Below are 22,030 nucleotides of genomic sequence, written 5' to 3' on the forward strand. Positions count from 1 at the left end.
GGGCAGTTGTGTGAGCGAAGCAGACACAGTGACCACACGCACAATCCTGTTGCTTCACATAGGTATATGTATGGGTATAGATATACGGTATATACACACTGATTTTTTTTTATATATATATATATAAAATAACACCTGGTTTATAAAGCGACATTTAATTGCCACTGGTTCCCTTCCCACCCCACAAAAACAATAGTATACAAAATATAAAATATTTTAAATATTTATAAACGCCGCAAGAAAAAAATAGAACTGTACGAAAATATTTTTTCTGAGGTTCTCTCCCTGTCCTGTGGGAAGGGAAAGGAAAGGGGTACACGATTGGCCAGCCTAGTGTGCCTTGAGTCCATAGTTGTTGAGTGGGTAGGAATATGCCCTGCCTAATACTATCCGGTCCCGGAGGAGCTTAAATAAGACGTAATAGTTGCAGAAGAGGATGAGGGCCATGGAGAGCGTATGGTTCCACTTCTCTGAGCGCAGCAGTGAGTAGAGCTGGTAGCAGACCACGCTGCCTTCAATGAGGATGAGCAGGTTGAGCAGCCGTAATGGACGGTGGAAAAGGAACTGTAGGGGAACAGTTAAAAAGGGTGAAAAAGGACGAACATCAGCGGCATTGCTGGGGTTTGCTGCGGCACGAAGGCAGGAAGTGGAGGTTGTGGGTGCATAATGCTCCCTGGCTCCACAGGGCTGGCGATCGCGGTGCTGGGTGGAAGAAAAGCTCTTGTATCCTACCCCCCCACTAGCTCTTGTATCCTAGAGGACAAAGTTTAAAAAATTAGGCATGCACAACTGTGATTTTTCTTGAGAAGAGGGGGACTGGTAAAAAAAAAAAAAGGCCACCTCACGTATTTTTCAGTTGCCCTGGAAGGGTTCTATTAACTAGGATGCTATTAGGAATACACTGCTGTCAGATGGGAGAGTGGCATTGCCACAATGAGAAAGTGACTTTTGCTTGCCCAGACGTCACCGTCACGCTGCACTGCGGAAGTCCCTCTGCCAGGAGCAAATACTTTTGTTTGACAGCAAAACGGATGTTGCCCAGCACTCAACTCTGCTCCATACAGCCCAGCCCAAGCACACGTGGGAGACGGGCACCTGGGAACAAGGTTCAGCTGAGAGCACAAACAGGTTTGATGCAGCCAACTCATAGTGGGAAAGGGACTCTCCAGCTTCCTGGGCTAAAAACAACTCTAACAAGTCACTGCTACTGGAAGGGTAGATGTCTCAGTTGTTTTACACTCTTCCCTCACACTTAGGCTCCAGTACCCTAAGAGCTGACCTAGCTCTCTAACCCAGCTCTTCTTTTTGGATTAGCCTTCCACTGGGAAAGTGAGCTGAACTGACCCCGATGAAGGATAGAGCTCATGTAAACGTAAGTGGTGGGAGCTGCATTTGCCAGTGATGATTTAGTTCAGCTCCCCGACTCCTCTGGAACTATCTGCTCCAGGCTCCGGAGCCGCTTCAGTTCTTACGAACCACATAACCGAGTACCAAGGACATGACAACCATCACTGCTCATGACTAGTGCAGCTGCTGCAGGCCCCACACCACAGCTGGAATGAAAACATCTGCAAATAGAATACATACTTTCTAAAAAAACAGCTACTTGCTCAGGGGGACACGGCTCAGGTAGCACAGAGAAAACTATGACCTTTTGGACAGATGCTGTAAGCTGTTGCCTAGCTAATTTTTACTCTTTGCTGATACGTAGTTGTTTCAGGAGTGTACTGAGAAATGAGAAAGGGTACTGTTACAAGCACACCATGGTAAAGCCAGTGAGTATCTTCTACTACCAGGAGCCACAAGCCACAATAAAGAATGCTGGCGTTATCTCTGCAGGACAAGATTTTAGGAGAGTGGATTGGGGTTTTTTTTTTTTTTTAATTCACTATTCACTCAATGTGAGTAGGACACCTCTATTGGATAAAGACAGGGTCCTCTAGAGTGACCTTAAAGTCAGATCCTAAAAAGTGATGGGGAGAAAAAAGCAGGAAGGTAGGATTATTCTGCTAATGTCCCTTACTAAAGGAAACATCTAGCCTCATTCTTCAGATTCAGCGTAATCTGCTCTGCTGCAGCTGCGTTTGAGTCTCCTCCTCCCTTCCCCCCTCCCTCCCACAATCTGGACAGGCCAACAGAAGAGATACTTGCGTAGAAGCGGGCATGGGAGGCGTCTGAAGGCACTGCTACATTGTAAGGCCCAACTGCTTTGTACAGGCATCGGCTGCGTCGCACCAGCACTCCCTGGGGCCAGATGGTGTTTTCTGACCAGCTGTGTGGAAAGAACGCCACCAAGTTAGCATCGAAGGGAAACCCAGCGAGAGGAGGGTCCCAGCCCACCAGAGGGCTCGCACGAACAGAACACATCTTGAAAAATAACAAGGCCTCTGTCGTAAAGAAATACTCCAGGTCTGCTGGAAAACCACAGTGAGAGGAAGGGATCAGGAGCTCTACAGAAAGTCTCCGAGAGCCAGCAGTGTGAGCAAATGGCTCCCAGGCCAGGAGCCCTTCACTGCACCCCTTCCACCTACCCAAGCTGCTGCTCGAGCAGCCAAGGGGAACCTGAGCGTTTAGCGCTGCGAGGGAACAAGCACTGGACTGGAGGAGTTTGACAGCTCTAGAGCAAACGTTGGTTTCTAGGGAAGAGAAAGACCAGCAGAGTTGTACCTGTGGCTCCAGCACTGTGGGGAATGGAAAAGCTTCCCTCCTAGGTAGCACTGCTGGTCTTTGCCTAACTACTGCATCGTCTTACCCACCCCTTGCCATCCCCACACTCACATGTGCTGTGGAGCATTGCTGTAGGAACCATGTTCCAGCTTCTGCCACTTGCCCAGGTGGGCAGCTGATCTGTGGAGCAGGTCGCAGTACTTGGGGGGCAGCAGCTGCGTGGTGAGCATGACAAAGGCGTTGATCCACACCATGATGAGGTGCTCACAGGACCAGCGCATGTCGTAGTACTGGGTGCTCTGCAAAGACAGCAGACAAGAATTTAGCTCCACTGTCATGGAGCAGAGAAGGGAATGACAAGAGAACATACTGCAAGTGCATCCAGCAGACCCACACCACGCGTCACAGGCATGCGCTTTTGGGCCGGTGATTTCACAGGGTTACAGCTTAGGAAACACCAGGGATTCCCTTCTCCTTGACCTGAAGGAGAAAAGGAAGGGGGCTGATGCTGCGGCTGGTGCATCTCCTCCCCAGCAGCAGATAATAGGAGGGTTCACTCGCCACAGAACGGCCCCAGGAGAACCAGTTGCACCAGGATGGCTACATGGACTGTGTAGCTCTGCCTATTTCATTACACCAGCTGGGCTGGCTGCATAAGCCCCAAACATCCTTGTTAACGAATGCTGAGCTCATTCTAGTTAGAGAAACATGGACATAAAAATACAACCCCTCACTGAGGAGTGGTTCTCAGGTTTAGGTTCCCAAACATCCTAGTTGGCTCTGTTTTCTAACACCAGAGCCTCTGATCCAAGCGTTCAAGAACCAGGACATTGGATCCGAGACAGTAATGGGTACTCTTGGTCAAAACCACAGCTCTCCATCTATCTAGGACAGGGTATGGGAGAAGGGGAGTTAGTAAGTGGGGTGATGGGACTAGAGGTGCATCACATTCATGGCAATACCTATCCGCCAACCAGGAGCAGTACTAGTGCACTCCGGATGCAGCCATGCTCCGCTATCCGGGCTGCCAAAGGGGAGACAGAGAAAAGGGGAATTAACCAGGAATCTGGCCTGGCAGCAATTCACACGACATTCAGAAGGAGGCGGCGGGCAGGGGCACAGAGAGCCACAGACAAGAGCTACCTTCACAAAACACAGCGGCAGGAAGGCCACATAGTAGGCACTGAAGAGAGAGTTGAAGAGAACTTCCTTGATCCGGTGGTTGAAGTCTGCTTTTAGGCACTCCACCTCATTACGGATGAGATCTGGGGAGAGGGGGCAGCTGTGGGTGGGGATAGATGTGGGATTATTGAACTGTTCTCTCACGGAGTCCCACAGAAGAGAGAGGAAATCTTTGGGTTTGACGAGGCTGCTGACACCTGAAGCCCCATCGTCCACCATCTGATCTTGTACCAAGTAACCACAGTCTGCAGGGAGGGGCTGTGCTCTGCTGTCCTGGTGGAAGCAGCACAGAGGAACGTACACACCAAACCTAAAGGAAGAAAGGAACATGGTCTGAAACAACAGGCATCCAAGAGTGCATCTTCTGGCCCCTAGCACAGGGATAACATAGAGAACCCTCATCTGAGAGGCTAGTGGCCATCTCATATGCTCCCTAGAGACCAAGGACTACAACAGCCTTGACAACCATGCAGAAAGGCTCATTTAACCCCCCTGTTTATGGGGACCAGTGATCTGAATGGCTCAGACTTCACAGTCACAGTCCCCCATGCAACTCACATACCGCATGCAATTTCCTTCATAAGCTCGGGGCTCTTAAGATAAAGCCTCCACCGCCCTCCCCCTACTCCCAATTCTCCTCAACTTATTAGGTCCGAAAAGGTGTTTTGTTTACATAGCTTCTGGGGGCACACTACAGCCAACAGCCCTGCTTCCCCCAGTGCTCCCTATGTAGCTTATGTGCCCCATAGACTGAAGGTACAAGGTGTTGTTACTCACGGGTAGCCCAGGAAGAGAAGGTTGAGGACAGAATGGCTGCGGAAGAGATTGACCAAAGTCCAGCAGAGCACCCATCCACAGAGGGTGAGCAGCACCAGGCGCACCACATAGTGAATCACTGATGTTGCGCCCACCTGAGAGGCCTGCAAATCCAGAAGAAACATTCAGTTCCAGCTTCCACGGCGGGGGGGAAGGCAAACCGAACTACCAAAACAATCCTAGGGATTACAGCCCATCAATAGAAAGCTCAAAAACCTGCATGAAAGGTTTCAAAGCTGAAATTTCAGTCTATGGAAGGTTTACTGCAGATGGGAAAGTAATTAATGGCAGGAATGACAGGTGGAAGAGACTTCTAGGATCCCATTTAGTCCATTCAACAGCACATAATGTGTGTGTATGTATGCCTACATGTACGTACATATGCACGCATTTTAAACCTATGGCTTAGTCTGGAGTCATATTAACTATTTCAGGGGCCAGCACTTCCACTTTGCCCAGAATGACCTTCCTCAGGTCTTTACTTGGCCTAGTTCTCCTCTCAGATACACGGATGCACATGCTCTCAAAACCCAGATTCACAATATCAAAGCCTCAGAATAATCTAAGTAAGTTTAGGAAGAAGCACTAGCACAGGAAGAACACTTCTACCAGCTATTCTTGTTTCCCTTAGGCATACTCTCTCTCCTTCTTCTGCCATGTCCTCTGTAATGTCCTGTTTGCTCTTCTAAAACACCAAACAACTTCCCCGTTTACCCCTCTGCTATACGATAGCTATCTCTTTTCTGGCAGGAGATAGTAAGCTATCATGCCTGCAGAAGCCAGTGGGGCCATTCCATCTCCTTCTAGGTGCAAAGACAACAGAGCTCCCGAATACTACAGGACATGAGTGGGCTGAGGTAGAAGAGCTCCAAGGCAGAGGGCTCTCCCAAAATCTTAGTCCTTCACTCCCTGATTCTTCCCAGGGGAAGGAACCTCTAGCTATCCAACCCAAAAACGCTCTCCAGCCACGAATGGTTGCGCTCTTTGACCAGTATCAGATGCAGAAGAGGGAAGGGTGGAGATGTTACCTCGGAGATAAGGGCCCACACGAGTCTCCGTGCCAGCATCACTGTAATGAATGCCGCCAGGTGGTAGTCAATGAGGTGAAAATTCTGGGAGAGGAAAGAGAAAAGGTCTTTACCAAGAGGAGGGGGGACTGCAAGAGCTCGCTGTTGGAGTGCACTACGACCTCACATAGAGGTCCCTAAGGGCCCCAAATCTGTCTAGTAAGGGAGAAGTGAGAAAAATCAGTAACACAGGAATATCTACAGAAGAAAGATCTTCCCCTCAGCAAAAAAATTCTACTGAGGGGCAAAGAAAACCCTAAACCCTCAGACAGATATTCTTGGGGGTTAGGGGAGCTCTAGGGCCAGGATCCTACTGTGGACAACTGCTCAAAAGCTCTTCTGAGAAAAGCCATTAACCATCAAGTCTACCTAAGAACTGTCATCTTCATGGGTCATGGCTCTGTGTTACAAGTTAATGCTGGCTCTGGCTGCATCAAGTTGGATGCAGCTCTTGGGCTCCTTACAATTTGTTAGTGAAGCCATCATATGGGATCTCATTATAATGGTTAGCAGACTCTGAATACCGCTCTCTGGATTTGTAGGTTTTTTTTCCTGAGTAAATTAGAATGCTTGACTTCTGATGAGAACAAATGCAAGACCATACTGTGTCCAGCATCATGTAGCTGAATTTGAAACACACCACCAGGTAGCTGGAACACCAGCACCACCTGTCATTATGGAAACTAAGGAATCACCTTGTGGTTCCTTCCTTCAAAGCAAGAAGGCAACCATCTATGTTGGGGGCTGCCTCAGATGCTAGCTCCATCCCGATGAAGTCTAATGGCATCAGAAGACTCAGACACAAGTCACTGCCCAGAATTTTTGGCCCAGGAAAGATTAAGACTGAACTTGAGGAGATTACAGCGTTTACATGAGCTGAGAATCAGACCTCCTCCCCAGCTCCTCTGCTACTGACCTGAGATGCTACTGAAAACTTCTGTCATCTCCATTGTCTCAATGCCTGGTGTTTCCACTGGGAAGAAGCATCAACAACAGGAAACAACAGGCCTCTAGAGTCTCACCTCTGTTACAAAATCTTGGAGCTAGCTAGGCCTCACAAGTATCATAAAAGAGATTTGCTCTGGAGTAGGCCTGATAACCTCTTTCATTTTCCATTAATTTTCTCCCCTTGAAAATAGAAGTGACATGGCCCTGGGTGATGGGGGAGGGCATGTGAAGCCCCCTTTCCTGTGAAATGTTATGAAATGCTTGACAAGTCCTGGCCAGAAGCAGGATGAACAGAAGATGTGTAATCTGAAAACACAGGCTACTGCACAAGCTGGGAAACTCACCAGTGAGGTGCAGGAAGCAGGATGATTGTACGGGTACCACCAGACGGTTTTGTAGATGTTGATGTACTGAATGAAGAGGGCTACTAGCAGATATATGAAGAACAGGAACTCAAAGAGCAGGCTCCCGTCCAGAGGCAGTTCAGGGATCTGGCAGTGCCGTACAGGCTCTGGAGTAATCAGGGCTGTGATGGGTGGTGCAGAAAGGCTGATGGCACTACCATTCCTGAAACAGACACGTGCCACTCACTTTAAGGAATATCCTACATAGACTGCACCGCTTTCCTGGAAAGGCAGTGCTCCTAAGTACAGTCAGGCTGGGGCTAGGCATCACTGGAGTAGGGATGGCACCACTTCTTTCTTAAGTAAGGAGGTACCTAGAGGAGTTCAGCTAGTTCCCAGAAGCTGCTCTCTCAGTTTCCCCAGTTTTCTGGGGAAGTTTCACCCACTTCTGCATAGAAGGAAACGACACTAGGCTCTCCATTAATCTTTATGGAAATGAGGAGATTAAATGCCAAGGTGTGTTCCTTTTTTTTATCTCTCAACTTCCCCTGATACTTGACATGAGCTTTACCAGTTGTGGGAATTTATTTCATGTGGAGCTGGCAGGGCCCAAACAAAATCTAGACATCCCCCTGCCTTTCTGCCATGCAGGAGGGGAACTCACAACTTGGTTGTGACACATCACAGGAATTTCCCAGGGCTTTGCAGGCCATGGAGTAAGAGACACAAGGACTCTCAATTGGCTGGAATTCACTACCCAGGGAATTTCTGCAGGGGAAAAACAAAATGAGCACTGTACAATTTCCATCCCCAGCCACTGTGGCCACAGAGAGCAGCAAAAGGTGGCTGAGACCTTCCACTCTTCCACAAGCTTCCCCTTGAGGCAACTTTTACCATGAGTCAGGAGTGGGGCTGCAGAGGGCAGCTCACATCACCAGTGGAGCTGGGAAGAGAGGCAGGAAAGAGCTGGGTTATAAAGAGCCCTTCAGGGCTCAGTGTGACTGCCACAGGAGTGGACTCGAGGCTCCCATCTCCCAGGTCTTCCACTATCAAGCCCCACTTCCTCAGTTCAGAGCAGACCAAGAGGCTTAAGCTGTTAGTGTCATCCAGCCCATTTCCCAGGGCCCCTCAGTAATACTCAGGCACCTCAGCAATACTTTTGCCCTCACCTGTTTCTCAAACCAGCACCGTTGCCACAGCTCCCACCGACCAGAGTCTGGAGAGAAGGCAAAGCTGAACGGCTTAGCTGCTGCCGACTGGGTCCCCTCCTTCCACCGGGCATGACCAGGGACCGATCCACCTCCGGTGCCTCCAGCAGGCAGAGCCACACGATAATCCTGAGGCCTTCCCAGGTCTGCAGAGAGACAGAAGCATCTGTTAAGCTGCAAACCTGTGGTGAGCTCATCCACACCCCAGGCGAAGGGATTCTGCAATAAGAAGCCATTCTCACGTGCGCAGAGTAAAGCCACGACACCCGTGGGCACCCCAACCACCGTCCCAATACGATGGCAAGAGCCAGAGCGGCTCTCTTTAACCATCAGACACACCATTTCACAGCATCTGATGCTGACGGGTAACGTGGACCGTCTCTGCTGGAGCTCAAAGTGGAAAGCCCTAATTGGGCTACATGAAAGTCTGGCAAAGCGCTTAATTGCAGGGCGCAGCTCCCTTAGTGCTGAGAGAGGTTGGGCAACCCAGAAGATCCCTAACAAGCTGGGTCCTCTGACACACACTTCACCATTTCCCAAACAACTCTGCTTTTATTTCACGAATCTCGCCCATGGCACCACTGGGATGGTGGGAGCCAAGCTCAGGCTTTGATCGCTAACGGCCACAGCAGAAGGAGAGCAGAAACCAGCGCGAATCCTGCAGCCATCCCAAGTGAGTGCGCGGCACCGGAATGAGACGCTGCAGGCAAGCGTGCCGCTACGAGGACATCGGCGTGTGCATCTGCAGAGACCAACAGGGAGCCCTCGTGGCAAAATACCTCAGCCAGAACCACCCCAGGGGCCCAGGAGGTGCGAAGTGCTTTTTTGGGAAGCTCCCAAAAAGTCTGGCAGTTTGGGAGTCTAGCTTCAAAATTTACAGATAAAGCCTATCTTCTATTTATAAATCAGTTATCACCTCCTTTAAAACTCACAAGAAATCACAGCTGGCAGAAGCACCAGGAAGTTTGCTGAAGGAGTCACATCTCTGCCACCACAAGCACGGCTTGCAAGAGGACTATTCTAAAACACACTGCCTATTCTAAAACGTGCTTTTCTACTTGCATTTCTCATGCCGCATCTCTTCTCCAGAAACCGTTTCCCAAAGTTTCAACAAAAACCAAACCAGTATTTCTAAAGAGGAATGCTGTTTACGTGTCCATATGAAGGTCACTAGCAAAAAAAGGTACAAAAGAGACCCCGAAGAACAAGTGGAATTGTGAAATTGCATGAAATTGGATAGTTTATGTTTAGAGAAAAAAAGATATATATAATTTTTCAGACTTCTTCGAACTTTCATTATGATTCCAGTGACAAAACTGAACTGAATCCTCCCTTATCCTTCTGATCAATACTTTAAAGCTTGCAGAAGAAACTTTGCCTGAATGTTCTTGAGTTTTATTTGGGAATGCTTTAAAGATTCATATTTCAGGAATTAAATGTAGGCAGAGGAAAACTCCCTTGCCAGCCCTGCATGCATGGGGCAAGCAGAGAGGGCAAAAGACCACAGAATTCACCTACTGCATCCAGATGCTTTATAGGGGCAGTTAAGCAGAAAGGGATGAAAAAACTCTAAAAGGAATAACTTTGAAAGCTACTTTAAGCCAAATTCAGCTATGATAAAAAAAATACTAGCTAAAATTATTGATCTGATTCAACCTACAGGATATTTATGATAACAGATACAATACCCAGAAGCTGGTGATCCAGTTACAGTGGAATACATTTTATGCCACATTCACTAATTCATGCAAATAATTTAACAGCTTCCATTTGTATTATTCAGTTTATATGCCTTACATGCTCCTCAGCTTAGACACTTGGAAATTAAGCAGTCACACTTTCACGCTCTGCTTTTGCAAACCACTCAACTGCTGGCATCTACTTGTAAAAAGAGAATGCTCATAGGAAGCAGCTCTTTAATGCAAGTACACTACATTGAAATGCACTTGAATAATCCCTCTCACAGTCATCCATGAATATATAGATTGGGCCAACCTATGAGTACCGTTATTAAAGACATGCTTCAAATAACTGGACCCTGATCAAGTTTGGCAAGTTTCTGTAAGAGCAAGATCTCCCTCAAAACTTTGTTTTTTATTGCTTTTGTTTGTTTGTCGTTTTAAGTGCCAGATGAGATCAAAGCTGCCTAGATCAAGTCAAATGAAGTGGCAAGACTATGGACCAGTTTGACTCTAAATTGGCATCTTTTGCCTTGAGCGAGACAACCATCCTCCTTTGGAGGAAGGAGACGCAAAAAAAGGCCTTGGTAGTTTCCAGTTGTTGGCTTAAATTAAGGCATGAATCTACTGTGAGAAATGATTGTGTGAAGGAAAAATAATGGAGAAAAGCAAGCGTCCATGACCTTTTACTGCAGTAGATGCGACTCCTGTGCGCATCCAAGCCATAATACGTTCATGTACAGTTGCCAGCAGAGTAAGCTGGGCACCTATGAGGCTCCTCCATCATTCTTTGTAGGCCTCCAAGTAGCTGCACATCAACATCTTCTATTTTACCTGCAGTCTTAGATGCAAGAAGTGGATAATGATAGATAAACACTTTTCTTGTCAAGGCTCTGTAGTCCATTAGTTTGATTCTAAAATGCTTGGAGGGAAGTTGTAAGTGAACTTGTAGTGCTGCCTCCTCAGCATCTCCAAGCCAGAAACAGCCTAGCTTTCAAGTTCTCCTCTCTCAGACAGAAGCAGGCATCATAAAAATGGTTGAGATAGACTTGAGAATTGGCTGCAGTACAGCAGTCCTGTCCTTGCAGATGGGAAGAATATGAGCATGGATCACTCTTGGGTCACTTTCTTCAGGATACAGACAAAACCTTCAACTAGGATATGGTGAACAGAAGACCTAGGAGTGAAGTGCACCAGGTTGTCTTCATTTTGATTAATGCATTTAGGATTACAGGAATTATTCAGACATTTTACTTCTCCCTACCCTCTCCCTCAGCTCCTTGGAAGGGCAGGCGAGGGGCACTGTTGCAGGCCAAGCTGCAGCAAGGCAGACAAGCATCCTACCAGCTCAGAGGAGCAGCAGCTCACAGGCTCATCCTGCTCCCCAGCGACCATCACTCCCAACCACCTTTCTGCATCAAGGGGCTGTCTGAGCAGCACTTACAAGAAAGAAATCAGAAGAGAGCCAGTGACTCATCAGAACGAAAGATCGGCCTCGTTCCCCATCTCTTCGCTGGAAACGCTACGGCGCTTAGCCAGTTATTTTGGTGACGTGAATACTTTTTAATTGGAGAAAACTCCAAGCCTCCAGTCCTCTTGGGAGCCGCACTGCAGCGAGGTCTGAAAACTGCCAGAGCCTGGAAAACACTCAAGAGGTTGCCCTTGATTCCACAAGGGCCTATAATCAAGTACTCCTAAGAGCAGGAGAGAAATGAGGCAGCCACCCTCATGTGCAGTAACGTGGCTCAAAAAGACCACAGGCCTCTCACTGCAACCCTAACCAACCCCAAAAGCATGAAGAACTGTTAAGTAACACAGGAAAGGGATGAGTCAAGGAGCGCTGAAGAAGCCCGTGTCACTGCTCTGCCTTCCTTGTTGTGGGAAACAGCAGAGAGGCCCCAAAGGCAGCCCTGCCTCCAAGCAGCTGACAGCTCCCCTGTCACCTGTATACCATGGACCTAACCCCCTGTCACTGGGACCACTGACTTCCACGTTATTCCCCTTCACAAGGGCACCTACGCTGGGGCAGGACTCCAGGTGCTGCCTGAATAGGACCCGACGTTAGTGCTTCCCATGGGCAAGGGCAAAGGGCTGTCCAAGAACTTGGCAGCTCACCTGGGCTCAGTGAAAATCTTGTTCCTTCATTTTTTTTTTTTTTTTTAGAAAGGGACATTTAACAGGAAACTTAGATGCCATTCAGTAACCGATTTACCCAACACAATGCAATATCAAGAGAGTCCAGGAGCAGCTATAAGTGCAGCTGTGCTGCGATCATGAGGCCACCCCGCTGGCGCTGTCACATCTGCTGCAGCGAAAGCTGAGACGCTGCAAAACTTCACAGAAGCTCCCACGTCACAACACTTGAGTGCTTTTTCACTCCCAAAGCCAGTTTTCAGGAGGAAATAACTGATAAGTTATCAGGCTGAAAGCCAAATATTTGGCTTGCCCGGGTCTCCCTCTGTGTACTGTAAACAGGACCTTTGAGCTGAGCAGGGTAAGGCAGGAGCACAGTGCCGGGTGCAGGGAGGCAGAACCAGTTCAGAGAGGAAGCCAGCACATTTTCCACTGCGCCAATGTCAACGTGGAGGCCCCAGGGCACAGGGAAGGGTCAGCCGGACAGAGGCTGGGAGCTCCAGGCCTGGGATTCACGCAGGGCTGTGAATCACGGCGCTCAGGTGATTCCTAATGAGGACTCATCGTTGCTCAATGACTAAGAATCTCCTTTGTCAAAACAAAACAGACAGGTTAGCACGGGGCTTTCTGAGGGAGCACAACTGTGGCCAAAGAAGAGGACCCATCGAGCGGTTTTCAGCGTGTGCCCCTAAGCAAAGGGAGGAAAGTTAGCACGAAAAAGGCAAGATTTCGAAACTGCACCCATGGCATGTGACTGGGTTCAGACACCTTCAAGGAGGAAGGTTAGGGCTAAGGAGATAAGGCAATGGGCGAAATAAAGCTGTAGCTAAAGACAATATGAACATAGCACCTACCACTTGTAGCTACCTCAGTACCTCCAATAGCTGTTGAAGAAACTGGAGCAGGAAAGCCTATTCCTCCATGCAAAGCCTATCCAAGGGAAAACACAGTCAGCTCAGTTTAGCTCATTCAGCAGACATATTCATGAAAGATGGGACATATATTTAAGCTCCTAATACTCTAGGCCAGCAAAATTATCCAAGAGACTATAAGAGCAATTTTTAAAAAGCACAGAGATCTCCAACCTGAACCCTACGCTCCTTAGAAATCTTCTCAGAAACCTATTCCTGGGGGTGAGAGGAAGACAATTCCAGAGGCATTGAGGAGAGACGGTCCTCTCCAGGATCCAGGTAAAGTGCTGTGTCTTTGTGAGTTGGACAAAGGAGATGCACGCTCTGAGGCTCCTAAGGACACTCTGACGGGTGGAGGAACAAAGCTGCAATTTCTACACTAATAAGTAACACCCCAGAGCCCTATAATTAACTTCTGTAACTAACTGCTGCAGGATGCTAAAGCAAACAGCTCAGTAAGACTTTAATGAAGGATTAGAATAATTTTATGAATGAAGACAGGTGCTATTAGTTAAAAAAAAAAAAAAAAAAAAAAAAAGAGTCCTTAGAGCTGATCACCTAGAAGTGGCCAATAACACACTTCTCACCTACAGGACAGTACTGCACAATTAGCCATGTATTATTTTCTTTGGGCTCTTTTTAAGAAATACAGCAGTGATCACAGCTGAAAACTGGATTTGGGAATAAAGAAGACATTTGCTTATTCTTGCATGAGAGCGAGAAAGAATCGCGAAGTTCAGCTTTTCCGGCACTGGAGGGAAATGCAAGCCTGACTGGTTGGATCACGGTCTATTTTTGTCTTTCAGTTCCTACGTTCCAAATCAGACGGAGAACTGGATAGTAATTCCAGTCTCATAAAGAGCAAGAGATTCAAACTAAAGAGCTGGCAAGAATTACTTGACTGGACACATGTTGCTCAAAGACAACTTGCACTGTCACCTGCAGACAGAAAGAGCTCGAGATCCAAAACAGGATTCAGATATACAGCAACAAGAAAGTTTTAACTTCCAATTTTGTAAGCTGTCTTAGATAAAAACAAATGTTTTATCCCTGTAGAAATGCTTACTCTTTATTTGTCTCCTTAAATTGACCACCACTAGGCCAGAGAGTTTACAAGACACCTGGGCACTTCTAATGTATCGGAGATTCACTGCTAGAATAGCCTATAGTCAGCTTGATGCTATAGTGCATCAAATAGAGAAGGAATTTAAAAAGAGAAATTTATTCAAAGGTTGGGAAGTTAAGCTATATCAGAAGGCTGTTTTATTAGCAGGCAATATAGGCAAAGCTATAAAAGTAACCAGTTAATAAAAATTATCATGGCATATTCTTATCTTACACCAAAGATCAAACGGCAACTGCTTGACAACAGCAACTATCAAAGGACAGGAATTTGTGATATGGGCACTGAGTTTTTTCTTTTCTAACCTATCAGGACAAAGCTACAGCAAAACAGACCACTCTGGAGGAGAAAAACAAACAAACCCTTAAGGACCACCCTATAATCTTCAGACATGTACGGCACTAAAATCAGCATTTTCTTCCAAACCTCACACCATGCAGACGTGGTCTAGCGGCCTGAGTAAAGGATTGCAAGACAAAAACTCTTTGCTTTCCAATCGATGTTCTTCAATTTACTTTCAGGGAAATTGTTTCATCAATTTGCACCTCAGTTTCGTTATTCCAAACAGGATAAATATTTGGGCACGTATTTCTTTCCCCAGGGGTCTCTGCACGTAGCAGCAAAGATTTTTACAGCGTTATTTCAGTGCTCTTGACAAGCCTCGTTTAAACAAACAGAAGCGGCTTCCCTGCTGTTTAGGCTCCTCAGCCAACCCCTATGCTTTAATTTAAAGGAGATCAGCCCTGCTGACAGATCATGGGGAGTCACCAGGATTTTTCTATTTGTCCTCATGTAGGCTAAAAATAGGGCATGAATCTGCCATCTGTAGCAGTGAGTTTGAACACTGAATAGTTCTGCAAGTCATTTCACAGGATTTTTTTTTTCCTAGTGGCACCTAGTGCAACTTTTGCTGGCCCCATGTGGCTGGGTGTGCCCAGCTGCACCTCATCGGAATTCATCCAGCAGCTCCTCTGAACGCCCGGGCTTCCTTGTGCATTCAAATCAGCTGCAAATTGCTTGAGCCCCACTCCAAGCCATCAGACTGGAATTCATACAGGGAAACTAGCACTACAATGATGATTTACACACCCCTGACACCACTGAAAAGAGAAATTACGATAGGGAATTCTAAACAGATCGTCCTGAAAACACAATTTGCCTAAAAGCACAAAACACACGTGAAACCACATTAACTCCCCTCTACTTGGGTCTTAAACAGCAGGCATAGGTAACCTTTTAGTCAGCATTCATTTCACAGAGCCCTGTCCTTACGCAATTCTCCAGGAAAACTGTGAGGACCTCCAGCTCCATTCCCTTTACTCTGGTGGACTTTGCTTCCCGTGTGCTAACCCAGCACCTCACATGACTGCTGGCAGAGCAGGTAACCCAGCACATCGGGAAAAGGCAGTAGGGTACATCAATCCCCGGTAATATTTATCACAGCAAGCCCGGTGTAGCTGTCTCAGTTAATACGCATGCTCCATGAAAAAACATTTCAGGGCCACAGAAATGTGCTGATAATTTTGCTTTCAGTTAGTCATTTCCAACCTGCCAGCATACATGGATGCTGCTGCACCGTGTTGGCCAGCACAGCATTTCTGCCTAGATTCCCTAATACCTACTTTCTACCAGAAGTCTCTTTTTCTGCTTGCAACATGTTTAGTCCAGAAAGTCCAAAAAGGCTGGAATAAATAAACCCGAATCACTCACATTAATGCACCCCATAAAGACTGGCAGAAAATCTGTTAGCTGAGTTTGTGATATCTCGTGAACAATACAGACAAGTCACACAGCAACCAGAGATTTATCTCCAGTTTTAAAAATTCACCTGCTAAAAGCACTTCAAATTGTAATACAGTTAGAAAAAGCGACTAGAGTTTCCTTCAGCACAAGAGACCCATTCGCGGTGAGCGAACAAAGGAGAGGGGAGCAGCAGCTTCTTGATTCTATCCCTGGCCACGAGAGGCCACGCTCTGCAGACGGAGAGGGGGTTACTGAGGCGGCAGAGGAAACGATCACAGAGAGAAGAGAAAGGCTGGCTGTCATCATTTCGTATCTTCCTTCAAGTTTCTTGTGCATAAACTAACACTGCAATACCAGCACTAAGCTGCTCTGAATAGCAGCGCAAGAACAAAAGTTGGGCCTAAAAAAAGGAAAAGAAATATATTAAATAACAGAAAACTGTATTGCAAAGTACAATTTTTTAAACTGGGTATTCAAATAGTAAATCAATTCTAAAAGTTCAAACAGAAACAGACTGACTTTTCACGAGTGCAAAAAAGGCACAGCTCTTTATGTTGACAAAACATCTCCAATTCATTTAGAACCAGAGTATGAATCCAAATCCATAAACTCAGGAGTTTCACTTTCATATACTCAACCCGAACCATATGCTTTTGTAGCATAACTGCCAGCGAAGACTTCATGATAATGAGGCACTAGAAAGCAAGTCCAGAGACCGAAGAGTAGAAAGGCCTCATTTGGTACTGCCTTGTTGCGTTGCACCATACCCATCTTTAGGAACAGCACCTCTATAGAGAACACTGTGCTCAGCAAAACCGGCTTCCGAGCTGAGCGCTCGCGGAAACTGGGAGCAGGTTTAGCAGACGCTTCGGGCAGATATCCCCTGTGCTCTATTTTCAAACATGCAGATTTGATGCCTGCAGAAGAAAAGGGAAGATGTTTGTTTTACGGTCCTCAGATTTGCACTGCAAATTGACTTCCACTCCCGAGAAGAAAAAAAATGCTCACTGATACCTAATTGCAAAACCAGCACAGAATTGTACATACACAATTTAATCCTCCAAAAGACCAAAAAGTCACGCTTAAAGAAAACAAAGTCAGAAAAGTGATTAGACCTGTTTGTTTTTAAGTAATACATAACAGTGTAACTACATTGTGATGTTACGTCAGCACAAATATTGCTAATATAGACAGGACACTGAGAGGAAAACACCTTTACTTCCATAGGTGCCACAGCACGGCATCAGTGTCCCTGTGAAAAGAGTAATTCAGAAAAGTGCTAACCTACACATCTTAAGTAGGTCTGCAGAAAGATGCTATCCCATACATCTTAAGGAGTCCTGAAAATAGTTTATCTTCTCACACTAGAAAAGAAACGTACCCTGCAGAAGCAGCAAGAAAATGTTTTATTCACATTTTATAGGCAGAAAGGCTGACAAATAGAGTAAAAGGAAAATAATGTGTGTGGGGGGGTCCACTCGGCTTTTCTAAATTACTGATGATTTCGAAAGCCTGGGCATAGGCAATAGAGGCAGCTCAAAGAGTGAGAGTGTGGATACCGGAGTGCTCAAAAATCAGGTGTCGGATGCCTGCAAGTCACCAGATCTGCCAAGAGATGGCCACCGAGATGTCATTCCCACCTAAGAGCTGGGAAACAAGAGTAAAGATGCTGGAGAACCAAAGCACAGAGCCCACGTGTCAGCACCTGAGGTGCCTCCAAGGGGCACCACAAGGGGCTGAAGCCCCAGCCCAACTCCCGTAGACACCAGCGTGGCCTGGCCACCACGCTGGGCTGAGCAGCTGCCGGCCACACACCCAGGCGCCGCACCGAGCACCGCGGCAGCGAGACACGAGCACCAGAGAAAGCAGCGCCGAGCACAAAGCTGCTCGCCGAGTGGCGCGGCAGACGGCGGTTTAAGGGCTCGGTGTCCATTTCCTGCTCTTGACATCCTGTGGAGGCAGAGCTCAACCACTCCGGCCTGGGAGCACCACGTCCCTCGCCCCACCGCCGGCGGCAGCAGCCAACGGGCCCGAGCTGCTCGCAGGCAGGACGGATGTCTCTACAGAAGCTTACGACTTGACACGCGGGAACAGGGATATCTCGCTCTCGCCTTTACGCTCACAACGAGCGCCGTGGTGCAAGGGGCCTCACCGCAGGGGAGAGCGACCGCAGACGAAGTTACCACAGCTTCCGCCTGTTGTTGGGGTGTCACCGTGACCCCGCAAGAGTGCGGGAGCTGCTGGCGTTGCAAGCGCAACCGTCAGCGCAACCACAGCCAGTGGAAGATGGCCAAGAGCGTGCCAGATGGAGAAACTCGCACATTGGCTCTGGAAACACTGCCTGAGTGCAGCCGAGATGAGGTTTTAACATGCCAGGGAGAGGAGCACCTCAGCTCCGTCCACTCCCTGTCACGGTGCTCTGCCCCACAGCCCTGCCAGACCAGCTGCCTCGGGCAGTGCTCAGAAAGCCCGGAGCAGAACTGCCCACACTCCCGAGGAAACTTTCCGCTTGATCCTCACTGCGCCTGTCGGGAACGTGCCCGGACCTCTTCCCTGACCCAAACGTGGTGCCTAAGGATCAAGACGCGTCTTTTAAAAAAAAAAAAAAAAAGTCTGGGAGTCAAACAACGGAAGAGAAGAAGAACTCCCTCTTTCTCCCCCTCCCCAAATAAACAGATAAATAAATAAATACGTGGCTACTGGGGGCGCGGGGCGCCCGGGCCGCGCCCCACGCGCGCCCTACTCACACATCCAAGCGCCGTCGGGGCAGGCGGCGGCGCAGCTCAGACATGGGCTGCGAGGAGGCTCCGCTTCTGCCGTCAGCGGCTGCGGGCGCTGCGCGGGCGGCCGGAGCCCCGTGCGCGCCCCCGGGGCGGCGCGGCGCTGCCCTGCACCGCGGCTGCCCGCGCCGCCGCCGCCGCAGCCGCCCGGCAGACGTGGCAGGGAGGGCCGATGCTCTCATCACAGGGCGACAGGCGGCGGCGGCAGCAGCCACCGCGGCGGCGGCGGGCAGCGCCCGGCCCACGAGCGGGGCGGCGCCGCGGGGGCGGGACGGCCGCGCCGCGCCGCCATCTTGGTGGCGCCCGCCACCCGGCGCCATCTTGGTGGCGGCGGCCCGGACCCCAGGGGAAGGCGGCGGTGGCGGCGCTGGCGGCCTTTGCCCCGCGGGCGCGAGGTGAAAACGGCGCCCGAGGCCGTTCTCGCGCCTCCTCCTTGCCCCTCCTGTCCCAGGAGGGCAGAGGGAATTGTCTTCTCGAGGGCCTTCAGCTGCCCCTTACCCCAGACCCCCTCCCGTGCAATGCCGTGAGTTGTTTCTTTTCTTCAGTCCTCAAAAAGTGCTTCTTTCCAAGGGCTGTGGCAACTTGGTGGTGCCACTGCTTCCTGCCTTGCTATGATGCTCATAACAGGCCCAATTCAGAAATTAACTCATTGTCACTACCCCTTCATCCTCTGGCTGGCTGCTCAAGTCCCTGCATCATCCGCATGTTGGCTGGATCTGGGGAAAACGGGGAGACGCTCTGTCTCTCCATTTGCTCCTTGCTGTGCCAAGTACATTTTTGCTGCTGTAGAGTCATGAGTATTAATAAATCCAGAAAGCTAGACGTTTTGCATCACAAGAGGCCAAAAATGTGATTCACTGCTTCATTACAGTCAGCAGAAGCTATTTATCCCATCACTGAACAACAGCAGCTGAGAACTCCTGCTGCCACTGCCGCCTCCAGATGATGCAGATGCTGGGAGGCCTGGACCACCTGAACGTGGAAGCAGGTTACTCTCCTCTCATACAGGTACTCAGGACAGCAGTTAGGCGTGGGCCGAGACGCACAGTTAAAAATACCCTGGGTGGAAGGAATACTGGGCAATGTTTGCAATAGCCACCAAGCGGCAGCACATAATCGAAGGTGAGTTGATACTGAACCAACTAAAGGCTGTTTCACACAGGCTGCAGGAAGGGCCAGCTTGTAGATTCTACCGCAAAGCAAGGAGGCTCTGCTGGTGCAGAGGTATCCTTTTGAATGACTGTCTTTTGCAAGAATACTCTCGTAGTCTGTGTGGAGGAAAAAAAAAAGGGGGGGGGGGTTCTTGTCATAACATGTGAAGTGGAAAGAGGAAATAATGGAGGAAAGAGATAATCTTGAAACCAAATTACACTCAAGGCTGACAAAAAAAAAGAGAGAGAGAGATTGGTTCTCTTTTCTCATACAGCAATAGACAAAAATTAAGGAAGAGATGAAAGTTTAGTCGAAATAACAAATATCTGCAAAATTGTGCTTTATAGCCTTTCTGTCCATTTATTTTCATGGTCCTAAACACTCATTATTCAGGATAAAATGTAGTTGGCCCGCTGTCAGCCTAATGACGTTTGTCTTTTGTTACAGTTCACTCTGTAAAAATTGTTATTTTTAACTTTCAGGGTAAGCCCCATCTTTCCCTATAGAGCAATTCACGCCACCCTTTTGAATGACACTGTTGCATTATCGCAGACTTCAGCCCAGAATCCCATTGCCTAATGCTCTACACTGTGAGCTGCAGACAGTTCTGCCCGGGCATGAATTGCTTAAAAGCTTTACACTGACAACTTGGTTACTCAGGCCCTGGAAGACTCCTTTGTTGATCAAGCCAGATTTTTCTTTGATGAATGGCATATAGCTGGCCCACCCAACTCTCCTCCCTTAGTCTCTTTCAGTTTTAAAATGACGGTCTGGAAGGAGCTCTGTGGTCTCCCTGGCTCACGAGTATGGGTTGGGTTACTTTCTGATACAGAATATATACATGCATTTTCCTCCCATCAGTCTCAACAGCATCTTCAATTAATTTTCATGGCTACAGACCAGACTACAGGTGGTATGTTCTGCTGACCACATACGCCTCACTTCTGCCAGTACAACACGTATCAGCTTTGCTCCTCTTTCTCTCTTTCACTTGGCCATAGATGGCCACAGAGATGACCAGTGACATCCCTATTCTTGCAGTAGTCCCTGTCTCTGAACTAAGGAAGCTGGTACTGAGGAACAGAGAACATCTCAGGCAGAATATGAAGCACAATCCCATGAATTTACCTGGGGATACAACAGTTATTTCATTCAGAGTTTCAAAGCCCTTCCTCACAAAGCAAAGCTGTAACTACCATGTTATATACACACACCCAAACAAGACTGGGGTACCACTAACAGTGAAGCTGTAGCAATATAAAATGCAGCATGGACCAACTGCTTGAATGTTCACCCATTCCTGTGAAGAACTTGGAAGCCCACTCTAATTTCCTTGCTGTTGTCGCCACACTGTTATCAGTCAGCCTTGCTTCGTCTGCAAGTACAGCTGTGACAGTAAGTCATGTCACACATAAACAGAAATTATTTGTTACTGATTGTTTGAAAGATCTTTAGTGTGGGCAAGGATTGGACTCCAAGGTTTAAAATTGGGTGTAGCTGAATAAGATACATTAAAAATATGAGTATGGAACACCATAGTAATGCTGTTTCAGAAGATGCAAGTGTCACAGGGTTATGAGTCAGCGATGCCTAAACATTTGAGGTGAAACTTGCTCTTTACTACACAAGCACTAATTGGATTTTGTGTGCAAAACATTCCCCGGGGAGAGAAATCTTCATTCCAAAGGTTTCATTGTATCACAGCTGCATAGGAAGAAACGCCTGCTGCTGCTGTTGCCAGGCTTACCTTTCAAGGCCACATTGTATCATGCAAATAGCCGCCATCTAGTAGATTTATCTTTAGGACCAATTAACGAAAAACAAGAAAATGTGTTTCAACTGTGAGATTCAAGTGCTTTGTCAAACCACTATTTTTTTAACAAACACACAAACAAACAACAAAACCACTTTCTGCAAGGCAGAGTGTCTTATAAAGAGTTGTGACAACTCCGTTCAAGAAAATAGTGCTTCTGTACATCTTCGACAAGCTGTATTATGGAACAAATAACACTAATAGAAACAGGCCAAAATGACCCACATTCCAGTTGTGTTTGGTCTGAAATTCCAGTACTTCTACGACACTGCACTGAGATAAACTACCTCCAAGATGACTTCACTGGCAACTTTTTAGTAGCATAAGACCCTGCTATTATTGATTCATTTTCTGAGGGAAACAGTTGATGCTGCACTAAAGAAACTGATGAGGTTATCAGATTTTCTGTCTGATATCATTGCCTCCTTCCAGACAGAAAAAGATGTCCATTCGTCACCTCAACC

At 47.8% G+C, this 22,030-nt stretch overlaps 1 protein-coding gene across 3 annotated transcripts; it reads right to left on the reverse strand.

Annotated features, from left to right (window-relative positions):
- Positions 1 to 49: 49 nt before the first annotated feature.
- On the reverse strand, positions 50 to 18,638 carry TMEM39A (transmembrane protein 39A). Of its 3 annotated transcripts, none has more exons than XM_088527266.1 (9): positions 18,569 to 18,638; positions 8,194 to 8,378; positions 7,025 to 7,247; positions 5,694 to 5,777; positions 4,627 to 4,769; positions 3,811 to 4,159; positions 2,779 to 2,966; positions 2,152 to 2,272; positions 50 to 564 (listed from the first exon to the last, which is right to left on the reverse strand). In XM_088527266.1, the coding sequence occupies exons 2-9, from the start codon at positions 8,304 to 8,306 to the stop codon at positions 331 to 333; spliced, it is 1,455 nt and encodes a 484-aa protein (XP_088383392.1). In that variant the 5' UTR covers positions 8,307 to 8,378; positions 18,569 to 18,638; the 3' UTR covers positions 50 to 330. The 3 variants fall into 3 exon arrangements, with proteins under 3 accessions (XP_088383392.1, XP_010212043.1, XP_088383393.1); XM_088527267.1 differs by having other exon boundaries at positions 294 to 564; positions 2,148 to 2,272; XM_010213741.2 differs by lacking the exon at positions 18,569 to 18,638 and having other exon boundaries at positions 8,194 to 8,419.
- Between the last annotated feature and the right edge of the window lie 3,392 nt (positions 18,639 to 22,030).

This window comes from Tinamus guttatus, unplaced genomic scaffold (assembly GCF_059628265.1).
Source record: "Tinamus guttatus ecotype Peru unplaced genomic scaffold, ASM5962826v1 Tinamus_guttatus_pri_ptg000272l, whole genome shotgun sequence".
Lineage (NCBI taxonomy): Eukaryota > Metazoa > Chordata > Aves > Tinamiformes > Tinamidae > Tinamus > Tinamus guttatus.

Bases quoted from the DNA above. Each gene is read 5' to 3' on its own strand.
- TMEM39A (XM_088527266.1), bottom strand. From the start codon at position 8,306: ATGCCCGGTGGAAGGAGGGGACCCAGTCGGCAGCAGCTAAGCCGTTCA. The intron at 7,248-8,193 runs GTGAGGGCAAAA...TGTCTGTTTCAG, and splicing joins GGTGCTGGTTTGAGAAACAG to GAATGGTAGTGCCATCAGCC. The intron at 565-2,151 runs GCAAGTATCTCT...GTTCCCCTACAG, and splicing joins CCTCCCATGCCCGCTTCTAC to TTCCTTTTCCACCGTCCATT.